The 13235-nt window shown below is 37.2% G+C and overlaps 1 protein-coding gene across 1 annotated transcript; it reads right to left on the bottom strand.

The window, feature by feature from the left end:
• Positions 1-3221: 3221 nt before the first annotated feature.
• odc1 (ornithine decarboxylase 1) lies at positions 3222-9267 on the bottom strand. The gene is made up of 11 exons (XM_041813396.1): positions 9117-9267; positions 7367-7515; positions 6519-6656; positions 6146-6319; positions 5842-6014; positions 5529-5745; positions 5360-5443; positions 5072-5234; positions 4871-4986; positions 4533-4747; positions 3222-3383 (listed from the first exon to the last, which is right to left on the bottom strand). The coding sequence occupies exons 3-11, from the start codon at positions 6618-6620 to the stop codon at positions 3245-3247; spliced, it is 1383 nt and encodes a 460-aa protein (XP_041669330.1). The 5' UTR covers positions 6621-6656; positions 7367-7515; positions 9117-9267; the 3' UTR covers positions 3222-3244.
• Positions 9268-13235: the final 3968 nt, after the last annotated feature.

Below are 13235 nucleotides of genomic sequence, written 5' to 3'. Positions count from 1 at the left end.
TTGTCAGCAGTGGTTTTGGCCTTGGAACCCTCCCATGGATGCCATTTTTGCCAGTTTATGATCTCGACCTTTAGAGATTTATCATTTGAGTTGGTTCTGCAAACAGCTTCAGCTTAAAGTGCTTATTCTGTGAAAAGCACTTATAAAAACTGTTAGACATTAAGAAATATGCAGAAGTGAATGTACACAATGACTCAATCAAGTTTATTCCATGTTAAGTTGCTTTCTCTGTGAAAGTAGATCAGTTAAATTTATTTTTCCAACAAACTTATTTTTTAGGATTTTACTTTGTAATACTGTCTTAAGATTGGGGTAATTTACTTTCTGTTTGGATAAAAAACCTGCTTTTATTTTAAAAGAAAATGACTTACTTCTGGTAGGGAACAACGTTATGTAACAATGTAATCATAGACTGCTACTTTTTTAAAGTAAAGAAAAAATCTGGCTCCAGTTTAGATGCTATTTTAGCTTACGTTACTTTCTTTAAGACACCAATCATATTACCCCCAATCTTAACTGGGTAGTACTTTCTCTGTCTGGGCTGGTTTGGGTATAAAACCTTTGACAGACTCATACATAGAGTCTGTTTTTGCTTCCTTCTAACAATAAGCGGAAAAGTTTTCACTTACTGAAGGACATTTCTTTAGGTATCCTTAAGCTCTCAATTTTGTTTGAAACTTATTTGCAGACTTTCTTGCTCTTCTTTGTGTTTTTGATTTAGATATTTTTGGAGCCTCTCCACACGGAAAGGAGAACTTTCCCCCATTTATTCTAACATTTACAATCTCCATTCATGGTCTTCCAGTGCCCATAAAACTATTTTGGAGAAGGATTTGGAAGAGATCATTTCAAGTAATATTTTGGAAAAGAGATTTAAGAAGGGTACACAGGTCATTGATCTATACCAAACATGGTTTCACTAAATGTAGGATTTAACATCGAGCTCAGTACACCGAAGCAAAAACATCTGAAGTAGTGTCTCCTCTATGTGATTGATAGCAACAAGCTAGAGCAAAATATACACGTTTTGGGATTGCCCCTTTATGAATAGATTCTGGTCTGAAATCTATGATACACTCTCAAAGGTAAATGGGAAGAATGTTATTCCTCATGTTTTTACTGTACTGTTTGGTGTGCTGCCCTTTCCACTTAATTTCTCTTCTGCTAATTAGAACTTGATAGCATTTTAAAGCTTTATTGTCCAGAAGGTTGATAATGTTAATGTGGAATCCTCAACTCCACTTGCCAATTCAAACTGGATTAAAGAGGTGTTTTATCTTATCAAAAAATAATAATAATAAGCTGACTTTCTGTTGTGCTGCTAAAAGGCCTGGATTCCATTTCTGTCTTATGTAAATAGTACAATATGCCATATTTCTTTGGAGTTAGTACTGCATTGATCAGTTTTGGTGTGCCTTACTATTTTTGACTTATTTTTATTTTGTTTTTCCTTTTTTAAATGGTTATTCTGTACTTTCCAGTAGTCTGTAGGGGATATGTGCCAGGGGAGCAGGGTTTGTCCTGTATGTTGTCTGTTTGACTATTAAAATAAACAATTGATTGAAAGTCTGTGTGGGTTTATAGTAAAACCACCTGTGGTCACTCCCCAAGCAAATACAATGCAAAAAAGCCAAAAAATGAATCTTAAAAATGCACAGCCACACTGAGATGTAAAAAGGGACTGGGCCTCCAAATGGCAGGATGTAATTGGTAAGGAATTTTTTTAACCCATGTTCATTTAAGAATGCTTTTCAAACCTGATCCTTACCTTAGGATGTCGATTCTTAACTCACATACTGACTCAGTAACTCAGTGTTTCTCTCACTCATAACTCAGCTGTGTTTATGCAAAGCAGAACCTGTTGCACCAGTATGAAAGGTTTGACAAGTTTCATCTTTAACCACCAGATAGAGCTCTTTACACATCTCAAGTCCTGTTTAACTACAAGAAGTACAAACACTTAAATCAAAAAGAAACAATTTGGCTCTGCACCTAATGTTTTATTTATTAAAAAAATACAAAACTTCAAAAAGTTTCCATAGGAAAGCGTTATGAATTTGCAATCCCGACTCTTTCGTATCCATTTCAAACATACGGTTAAACACTGCTCCTTATTTATATCATAAACACACTTCTTGCCTTCTACAAAAAAATAAAGATAAAAAATAATAGGAGGAGAAGAGGAGAGATGCAGTCTGCTCATTGAGTCCCTGTCTTTTTTAAGTGTTAATCCTTAAGATCCAGTTATTGGAGCAGTTGTGGTGTAACTACAGAAAATTCACATGCTGAATAAGGAGAACATGTACGTACATTACAGTTTTCTGAAGTGCTTCAGCAATGTTAGTAGAGATACACTGTATGGTGCTTTGACATGCAAAATGTGATGCATGCATTTTCATACCTTTCTGTGTATACTTTTACATATTCAAATGTTGCATTGGCTCTGTGAATAATCAGCAGACAGGCCTTTACATAAAGTAAAAAACAAACAAACACAGACTTCAAATATTAATATAAAGAATAAATATGTTTCTTGTAAACATATTAAAGATTAACACTTAAGGGGTTCTGTAGGGAAGCTGCAATCATGGAAAATATAAATTAAAAAAACATAGCAGCCATGTTTTGAGGAATAAAATCACCTCCAAACCACATCTTTGCATTTACCAACTACTTCTGTTGTTAAAAAGGGCTACGGAGGATTTGCAGTTCAATAATAAACCATCTCACAGCAGGAATTTGCTACTATTTAGATTAATAGTATTAAACTATAAGCAGGAGTAACCCCTCACCACTTGGACTATTGCTACAGCTTCAAGTGTTGTGAGTCGTATGGTGATGGGGAAACATGAAGTAGTTGTGAGATGTCTTTGCAAAGAAACAGTTTCAAGTTCAGGAAATAAGATCTTCACGAACTACAGTGCTTTAGCTCTTACAGTCAGACTCCAAAAAGCAACTGGAGTAAAATGGTAAAGAACAGAGCCGCCCTGTAACTCTCTGCCAGGAACACAGGGACGTTGGGAGTGTGATTTAGCCTCATTACAATGAGGATTGATTGGCAGCTTCCATACAGGACAAAAATTTGTGCAACGACAAGCGCCTCTCATTCTCCTGTCAAGTAACTGGCCTTAAAATGTCACGTTTTACATTTTGGGGAGGAGACAAAAAGATAAAGAAAGAAACTTCGGTAACCGATGACAAAATGATATGAGATGTTGACACTGATTGGATGAACAGTTTTCATTCAAACCACATGGGCCTGGTAGGGCTTAGTGGGCATCTCCAAGCTGCTCTCTCTGCCACAGCAGGCTGGAACTTCAAACACGCTAGAGTCCTCTGCTGGAGCTGGCATGCCCTGGGAACAGATCTGCTGCACTTGTTGCCTGTGGACAAAAAACAAACAAGAGTTCAGTTTGCTTACGAAGTGTAAAATAATGCAAAAGCAATTAATTTTACCTTTGATCAGACGGCCATATTTTAGAAATAAATCCAATATGAAAGCCAGAGTAGGCATGCTTGGAAGCTTTGTGAAGAAACAAAAAATGTTACTGCAGACCTCTAACGTCCAAATTCTGTATAACTCCAAAGTAGCAACATTTCAAGGACTGCTCCTCTAAAGCAAATCAATATTTAACTTTGACAATAAAGCCCTGCAGTTTGCGAGACGTATCATATTAGCTTCATATTAATTTTTGACTCAGCACTTGCCCACCTTAGTTTGGATGTGCATGTTCAGAAAACCTAAGTAGCACTTATTAGATAAAAAGATAATTGGACTGCTTAGGCTGCCTATACTCTAGATGATTTATGGTCAGATTTGCCACATGATCTTAAAGTAAGTAATTCTTCTCCTGAGTAAGTCAGAGCCTCCCCAATCTGGAATCACAAATTACTAACATGACTGATATGTGTGACTCCAGATCAGACTGCCCCTGATGGAACAACCACAAACGCAAATGACGGGCAGGCTGTGAAGCATCACCAATGAGATGTCTACTTTTGCAGTGTACATAAATGAAAGCAACAAAGGCTTAGGCTGCAGTTGTGTAATTAACATTCATACCATCTTCCAAGCCAATAAGATTCCATCCATATTCTTTTCTGTTTTTCAAAGCAAAAAGAACTTTCACCATGATATGATCAAAAGCTTCTATGAGATCTTGTCTGTGTGGTCTCATAGTCTACCTGTATCAACTTCACGTGTGGGTTTGGAGGACTGTTGAAAATCAGATGGAACTGTCCTTGTCTCATGCATTTTTCAAACTGGTTATTTTTGAAAATAGTTGTGTGTGTTGTCATCCTAACCAGACTTTTGACTTGAAACAAGCCTACATTAGAGGCTTGAGTGCGATACAAGTTAAAGCTCTCTGCACAAATATGGCAGAAAAAGGTTGTTTAGTATGGTTTAATGTGGCGCTGACCCAAGCCTTTCTATAGTTGTAGGCCTATAGATTGTAGCCATCTCTTGTTAACATCTGAAAACATGCATGTCTGATTGTTGACCACTTCTAACTTCTGTAACCTTTACTCACCAGGCAGTGCGGGACATGACGTAGTGAATGTCTGGTCGTTGGAAGCCGTTGAAGGTGGAGGAAGCAGCCACAGTGTAAGCCCCCATGTTTTCAAAGACCAGCCAGTCACCCACCTGCAGGTCAGGCAGGCTGCACTGCTCAACAATGCGATCCAGGCCATCGCATGTTGGGCCCCAGATACTGCAAGGGTACATGGCCTCATCCGGCTTTGGCTTCTATTAGGGTCACAACAGATTAACACAAAGTGTTTAGCACTGCTAATTGTTTCACCTTTCATAGATCCACTTTTGTTTTATTTTACACACACAAGGCCATTCATTTTTTAAAAACAATGTTACCTTATGTAGTGTTGGCAAGCAGTGAGCATGGTCATAAAGAATACAGTTGAAGGATCCATACACTCCATCGTTGACGTAGTACATCAGGGTCCTGTCATTGGTCCCTTCGTCCTCCTCTGTGACAGAAGGATACATTTTTGTTTAAAAAATGCCAGATCAAAACCACATTTCTGAATTAGACTTTAAAATGAAGACTGTTACCATCAGATGCTGACTCCTCGTCCATGATGACCTTCTTGGCAATGATGTTAACAACCAGTGTGTAAGCTGAGGCTACATAAAAGCGCCCAGGCTCAGCAATGATCTTGATACCAGTGTCAGCAGGGAAATACTTGTCCAGGGCAGGATTGATCACTGCTGTGATCTACCAAGAAAAAAAAATGCCTTATGAACTAATATCAGTCCATGTGATAAAACAAAACAACTTAATATGTAAAAAGGCTACTGATTTGCCATCAGGACACTGTACATTATTGAAAAAGTACATACCTCCTCAAATTTAAGTTCAGTGTCGTCTGAACCAGGGAAACCCCCTCCGATGTCAAGCAGATCCATGTTGAAGCCCAGCTCATCCTAGTTCACAAATTTAAAGACATGTTTATTTTCTGTGAGCAGCAAATATATAACTGCAATCATGAATGCATTCACCCAAACCTACCCCCATGTCAAAAACGCAGCGGGCGTCAGTGATAGCCTGGGTGTAGGTCTCAGGATCAGTGCAGCCACTGCCAACATGGAAGCTGACTCCAATCACATCCAAACCCAGCTCTTTAGCCCGCTCCAGAAGCCCTCGACAAGCTTTGAGTGGGGCCCCAAACTTCACACTCAGTCGACAAACTGCCTTTGAGTCATCTGTGGCAATACGCAGGACCAACCTGAGCAAAGAGAGCAGAAAGTTTAAGAGGGTGAAAGTTAAATGGAAAAGGCAGATAAGAATCAAGCTTTAATGGTGAAAAAAAGAAAAATCTTACTTGGCATTGTCATGACAACGTGCTACTTTCATCAGTTCCACCTCGCTATCAAAGGTCATCATCTGAACGCCGTGGGCAGACGCATACTTGATCTGAGAAACTTGCTTGCAGGGATTGGCATAAATGATTCTACTTGGATCCACTCCCAGAGACTGAACCAGCTGGATCTCCGTCTAGAAAGAGACAGTCAACAAGTCAGCAAAAAAAAGCAAACAAAAAAGTGATAATTTAAAGGCACCAAGCTGCAAATGCAATTTCAAGTCGTTATTGGGAGTGTCTACTGTGTTATTCTGAGAACACACACCTTGCTTGCACAGTCAAAGCCAGTTCCCAGGGATGCCAGCGTCATGACAACAGCCCGGCTGTCGTTGCATTTGACGGCATAGAAAGGGGTGACGCGAGGCAGGGCTCTCACCCAGCGCAGTTGTTTCTTCAGCACATCTCCTAGGTCACAGACGTAGAAAGCGTCTCTGTCATCCTGTATTGAAATAGAGAAGACAGAGGAGACGTATTCATGTAAGAAATTATTTTCAACTAAGATCTTAAGAGCTGAGCAGACAGTACAAAGAAGGAATGCAACCAGGAGGGTTTCAGTTACACAGCCTGCTTACAGATACATCAACAAGAAATTAGGCCATCTGGGTATCCTTTCAACACAGAAAACACTGGACACTTACCGTCATGGATGACTCATTAATCTTCTGCTCAACAATATCCCTGGCAGAGAAACCCTCCTCCAGGAACGAGAATTCAAACTCAGTGGGAGCAGTAGTGTTCATGGTCACAAGAAGTCCTTTTTCTTGGTCACCAATAAACTGGAAGTGGGAGAGATTGTGTTCATTTGTGAGAACACTGCATCTTTTGTTTACTTGATGACTAAAGTTTACTTTATTCCCCACTCATGGAAAAATCTCAGAAAGTGCCAGCGTGAGCAAGCCCCAATGCACAGTATATTGCTGAGAGCAGTGTTAATTTTGTCGACTAAAACTATGACAAAAAATGTTCAACATTTTCCATGACAAAAACTAGACTAAGACTAACAAAAAAAAAAAGTGATGACTTAAACTGACAAAAACTAAGTTTAGTTGTCGTCGGGATCACTATAACCATACTTAAATGCAATGTAGTTGTCGTTGGACATTCAAAATCCGTGATATTTCTCCACTGTGGGTAAATCTGTCAAAAAAACAATGTAGCTGTGGCTATTCTGCCTCTCAGCTGTAGAAAGCAGGGACCCCAGGCTTGGCAGGGTGTATAGAACACACTACCATGATTTGGTGCCAGATTTAGGCAAGAAAATAAATGCTTGGACTAAAAGGAAGGACTAAAATGTGAGGACTTTTTATGGGCTAAAACTAGACTAAAATGTTTTGAGTTTTTGTCGACTAAAACAAAAAGGATAATGGCTAAAATGTGACAACGCATTTCATTGAAAGATTAAAACTAAGACTAACATTAAAATAGCTGCCAAAATTAACACTGGCTGAGAGCCAATGAGATGGAAAAAAAACAGTGAAATACTCACTTGGATATGAAAGAGATGGAATTAATGTTTGTTCCAACTCAGGTGCAGAGAAGCCAAGGCGGCTCACCAGTGAAGTTAAATCCCTTCAAATAAGACTCGAGGCCAGGGCCTGCTGAGTAGCCAGTGTGCGTCTTCCTAGAGTGATGATTCTGTAAACAAACGCAGAAGGAATGGGTAAGGAAACAAATCAGAGAAAAATCCAATAATTTTGGTTAACTCTGAGTTACCAAGTGCAAACTACATAATAATTTACAGTTAAGAATTACTCTATGATTGAGAATAATTATTGATATTTAAAGGTCACTTTATGCACAAACCTATACTCATCTTTCCTCACAACCTGTAATGAGCAATTTTGAAAAAAATATCTAATTGCAAATATTTTTACTCATATTGCAAATGCAATATGAACAGCATTACACGGAATGATCATTTAATTCCACTCATATCAAATAAGACAAAAACATACAAAAAAAGGTAAGTATAGGTTTTTTTTGCAAACTATTCTAGTAAAGAATCAACACTTCTCTGCTGCAAATAAGATTTGTATTAAAGTGGTATTTTGACACATTGAAAGTTATAGTAATATTGCATTTTCTGCAATTTTAGAAATGCCTTACTTTGGAGAAAATCAATAAAATAAACAGAACCATACACAGCAAACCAATATTAACAGCACATAAAAGGGCAAAAATAACCCCCCCCACATCTGACTTTTACCAGAAAGACTAAACAATTTCATCACAGCATTGATCTAAAAGGCGTTAAGCCACTATATTAAAAAATAAGACCATACTCTCCATAATAGGACAAAGGACCCTGAAAATCTCCCATATCATTTATTCATTAGTTGACATTTTAATAAAGAGATATGAGGTCTAAAATTACTTGAGTTAGTACAGTCATAAAAATTATGACAAAGGTATTCCCTCTCTACTTTACACAAAGGAAAGACATGGGGTTTATATGAATAGTCATAGCAGGGATAGTAGGTATTTTTGTGGGATTTTCTGACATTATGTGCAACAGATTCGTTAATTCCAATAAGTCCAACCAATACGCAAAAGTACAGGGGAAACTGACGCCAAATTGCTGTAAAATGCACTGGCACTTTGATGACGCTCCATTTTATTTCCATGGTGTGACAACTTGACACCAAGAGCACAGGAAATGTAATAGAAAAAAATGTTTAAGTCCCGCCCACTCCGGGTTTAATCCAATAGTGTAGAAGATCCGCCTTTAATTTGGAAAGAATGGAACGAGAACTAACCAATCAGAGACTTACGAATGACGCAGCCCACAATATGCCGGTTCCGCTCTTGGTGCCATGAGGCATTTTAGCATTTGCAGTTAACATTAACGTGGGGGTTCTACTCTACTCGATGATAACTCCAAACTGTGTTTAATGTGCTGTAAACACACTCAAGGTCGATAAACCTCCACATTTTCCTTAACGGACTTAATTATGAGTTTCTTATCAATGGAATATAATGATAACTGCTAGCTAGCTGACCGTTAGCTAACCAATCACATAAAACGTCAGCAATGTATGATTTATAAACGTTAGTTAGCACTACCGCTAGTGAATATTTCAGTTACATTGATGTGTAAGTCTTAGCGAAACCGCTCCAGTTTTATTTTCCTTTCTTACCCGCCAGAGTATGCTCGTTGTCGTCGTCCTCCTGTTGGCTACAGTTAAAGCTAAGACATGACGTTCCTGCTAATATGACTTTGAAAAGTCCTTGCTTACCTTAAAAAGCATTTACAAAGAGTTTGTCCATTAGACTCGACTGCTGAGATGAAAAATACAGCAGCTCCCCTTCACAATGAAGTCCGCTGCTGGAGGTGGATGTCTCTGCCAGGAGTGAAACCAGAGTGGAAGCCGGTAAAGGATTCCGAGAGTATTTATAGAGAGCTTGTCACCAAGGCAACGCAGCCAGCTGAAACCGGCCTCCTTTCCACGTATGAACCGGTTTAGCCTCTTCACCTCATCCACATGGTGGAAAAGACAGACAGAGACCGCTAGACAACCACCGCGCTGAAGATTACAAAAGGTAACACAGAGCCAGTTCAAACCGGACTCCCTGGCACTCAAAAAACTTCAGGCTTTTCACCACAGTGTGGAAAAGTCAGGCAGACAAAGACCACCAGTTAGTCAGCTCCAATTTGGATTGTCAAGCCCCAGTGTCTGTGACTCACATTAAAGTGCCCGACCTGTCATGCGCATTTGTCCATGTTTCATGATCTAATACATGAAGATTGTTAACATTTTTGAGGATTTGGACCATTGTATGGAAGTCAGTTTTTGCCAGTGATAAAAGGAAGCACTGATGAAAGACTACATCATCTTCAAACAATGCTTAGATCAAAAGGTCAAAATTATGAGAAAAAGTAAAAAATATTTAAAATAAAGACATAATTATTAGATTAAAAATCAAAACTTTAAAATAATGAAATTTAAATTATTGGATAAAAATTTAAAGGATATGTCATCAAATTATATATGTGTGTATATATATATATATATATATATATATATATATATATATATATATATATATATATATATATAAACAGAATCATGAAATACAGTCCAAATAATGAGATAAAAAGTCAAACTATGATATGTCAAAGTTGTGATACAAAATTTAGACTTATAAAATACAATTCTGATTATGAGATTAAGGTCAAACTTTTGAGAGAACAGTCCAAAAAAATGTGATAAGTCAAATTGTAAGACAAAAATGCTATATTTATGTCAGAGGTTTGATATTTGTTTTTTTAAAAGACGTGATCATGAGATTAAAAGTCAAATTTGGAGAAAGGAGATTTTAATTAATGTTATAGAAGGAATATTTTTAAATAGAAAGGTCTTAATTATGTGATAAGTTTAAAACATTAGATAAAAAAAGATGTGATTATGAGATTAAAAGTCAAAACTTTGACATATGAAATCCAAATCATGAGATAAAAGTAAAACTGTGATCAAATGTAATAATTTTGAGCGAAAAAGTCCATGTCACAAAGTGAAAAGGTACAAAGTTTGACAGTCCAAATAAGAGATTAAAAGTCCAACCTTTTAGACAAAAGTTCAAATGAAGAGATAAAAAGTCAAACTACAATAAAAAGTCATAAATGTGTGATAATTCAAAATTTTGATACATGAAGTCTAAACTTTTAATGTAACAGTGAAATTTAATTTCAAATAATGAGATAAAAAGTCATAATTATGTGATATAAGTCAAAATTATAAAAAAGACATAATTATTAGTTTAAAGGTCAAACCACTGAGATAAGGTAACCAAATTATGATACAAAAAGTCTTAATTGTGAGATTAAAGCAAAAATGTAAGAGATTATGTTTATATTATTGGTTAAAAAATCCTACATTGGAAACAAAATCATATTATGTGATTAAAAAAAAATGAAAATTTGATATGAAAAAATACAAATTACAATATTGTCAAAACATTTTAAAAAGAAAAAGTCCAAATCATGATATAAATTATGATATAAGTTGACAAAAAATATATATAATAGTCATTACTGTAAGGTAAAAAGTCCTAATCCTAAAATATACAATTAAAATTATGGGTTAAAAAATTTAAAAACTGGGTTTGTAAATCACATTTAGTGTTTTACTGTATAGACAGTTGAATCCAGTTGTATTGACTTTATGCCTTATGAATTTTAATTTAATCTCCTCATTTGGTCCTTTTAAAATCTTTTTATAACTTTGACAAAATGTTATCTTTACATTTTTTTAAGAGCTTAGCTTTTTTTTCACTTGTGGACTTCAGTACTTGTGTAATGAATCAGAACTTCCAGACTGCAGCGATTTGGTTGCACATAACATCGGATTTTGTAATCATTTTGATAGGATAGGCAGGCACTGTAAAAAGCCAAAACACATCTAGATAAACATCTGTACTTGTGCCACTTGCAGCATTTGACCCATCAGATTACACAGGCCATGCGCAACATGTTACTAATTAGACATGCTGCGACCTACTGGCCAATTTTAATTCGAGTTACATCATCTGTAGATTAAAATGATTACTTGAAGTCACCAATCCAATGACCTGGGGTTAATACTCTGGTGTCTGTGGCTGAGAGAAGCACTGTGCATGCTGTGTAGCGTAATTGTAATGCCGACTGCCAGCCAATAAGAAGTAAGAGCATCAACATTGTGAATCAAACTAAACTGAAGCACCTTCAACTGCCAGTTTGGATAAAACTATGTCAGCTTGTCTGCTGCTGCTGTTAGAGGTCAATCCACTTGTATCAGCCATGGTAAATCTCCCTAATTTTTTTAGTTAAAAATTGAAATCCAGTGTTGAAATCTGTTTTGAAACCAGCATGATAAAAGCTTTTTAGCTGAGTAAACTAGGCAACCTAACATTACATTATGATGTGTTTAATGTCTAGTCGGTAAAATGATTATTAGGTGAAGGCTTTAAAGTATTGCACAGGGCTAATTCAGAGAAGGACTAATTGCTACAGTAAATATCTTCATTTGTTTTAACAAGCACTGAGAAATTCATTAGGCATTTTCATGTCCCAGTAAATCTACAGTCAATTTACAGTTATTGTCAGTTATAATCATAATTGAAAAATTCACAGCCCTCAAGAGCATATCCTAGACTTTATGCTTAATCTTTCCAGCTTTAAGGTGATATGGATGCTCATCAGTAGTCTGCAAGGCCCTCATGACCAGCTGGTACGGAGTAAACATGCGCTGTATTTGTGTTAATCTTAGAGATGCTCACTCACACTGTCTGACTGCACAGTCTGCTGTCTGAACAAGTGACCTCGCCTCACGGCCGTCTGCTCAGTTCATTGACCTTCCTTCTTAATGAGATTACAGGAAATCACAAGATGACTCAGATAGCAAGGTGTCAACTCATGCATGTAAGTCACAACAGCCCTGCAGAGTCCTACAGAAATTATATAATTAAAAGTGGGGCATTATATCATACCCTATCACTGTCCAGGTTGGCAAAACAATATGAATACAAGGACCTTGAAAATAGTGTGCCGGATTGTTTTTGTTGAAACTCTCTTGCAGTGCTTAAACCTCTCAAAATTCAAATGACCCTTCACCTGGAGCCCTTAAATACCAATATCCCGCACTACACAGTCTAATCAGTCCAAAGGTTACTCTTGTAGACTGTTGGTTTGCAAGCAGACATGACCAAATGGAGGAAAATGAAGAATTTGGTCAGTGTGACCTAACACTACATGTGGAAATGTTGCACAGGCACTGGTTTCACTAACAGGAAACTTTCGGGCTTCATGAGGGCCACAGATCTGTGGGTTCATTTAATATCTTTTCCAGGTCTTGAGGCCACAATCAAGGTGGCTCCTACTCTTCGCACATCTATTTTTCCTGCAGATTTGGTGAGTGTAGTAATTTTTTCCAAGCAGTTAATTACCAAAAAGTACAAAGCACAGCCTTTTCTGCAGTGGTCAAAAGGTTCAAATGTTTAGTGGCTAACTTTGATGATGACATAACCTGCACTAACTTTCGTGCCTTGCAGTTTTCCTTTATGTCTTGCATTCAGTCTAAACTATTTGGACAATGGCAGGCCTTACATCATAAGCCTGATTTATACATTGAATCTAAACTGTAGCATATGTGGTAGGTTTGCATAGCTCTGAACCTGCACTAAAGCCTACATATGCAGCCTGACATGCTTGAATAATCCATAACATACCTGACAACATTTAGGTTTCATAACACAGAAGGTTTGGAGGCAGGGTGTTTCTTGGGTTCGGGGGCATTAGGAATTAGCCAGGGTTCCAGGATGATCTTTCCCAGAAAAAAATAAACAAGCTCTCCTGTGCATTCTGGCACCCTATCTACATT

The sequence above is a fragment of the Cheilinus undulatus genome, linkage group 18 (genome assembly GCF_018320785.1).
Source record: "Cheilinus undulatus linkage group 18, ASM1832078v1, whole genome shotgun sequence".
Taxonomy (NCBI): domain Eukaryota; kingdom Metazoa; phylum Chordata; class Actinopteri; order Labriformes; family Labridae; genus Cheilinus; species Cheilinus undulatus.
The sequence above is the reverse complement of the archived record's forward strand: the minus strand, read 5'-3'. Positions and strand labels throughout refer to the sequence as shown.

Excerpts from the sequence above, each read along its gene's own strand:
- odc1 (XM_041813396.1), bottom strand. The coding sequence starts at position 6,620 with ATGAACACTACTGCTCCCACTGAGTTTGAATTCTCGTTCCTGGAGGAG. Across the intron at positions 5,746-5,841 it reads CGTTGTCATGACAATGCCAA|GTTGGTCCTGCGTATTGCCA; the intron begins GTAAGATTTTTC and ends CTCTTTGCTCAG. Across the intron at positions 5,444-5,528 it reads GCTGCGTTTTTGACATGGGG|GATGAGCTGGGCTTCAACAT; the intron begins GTAGGTTTGGGT and ends TTTGTGAACTAG.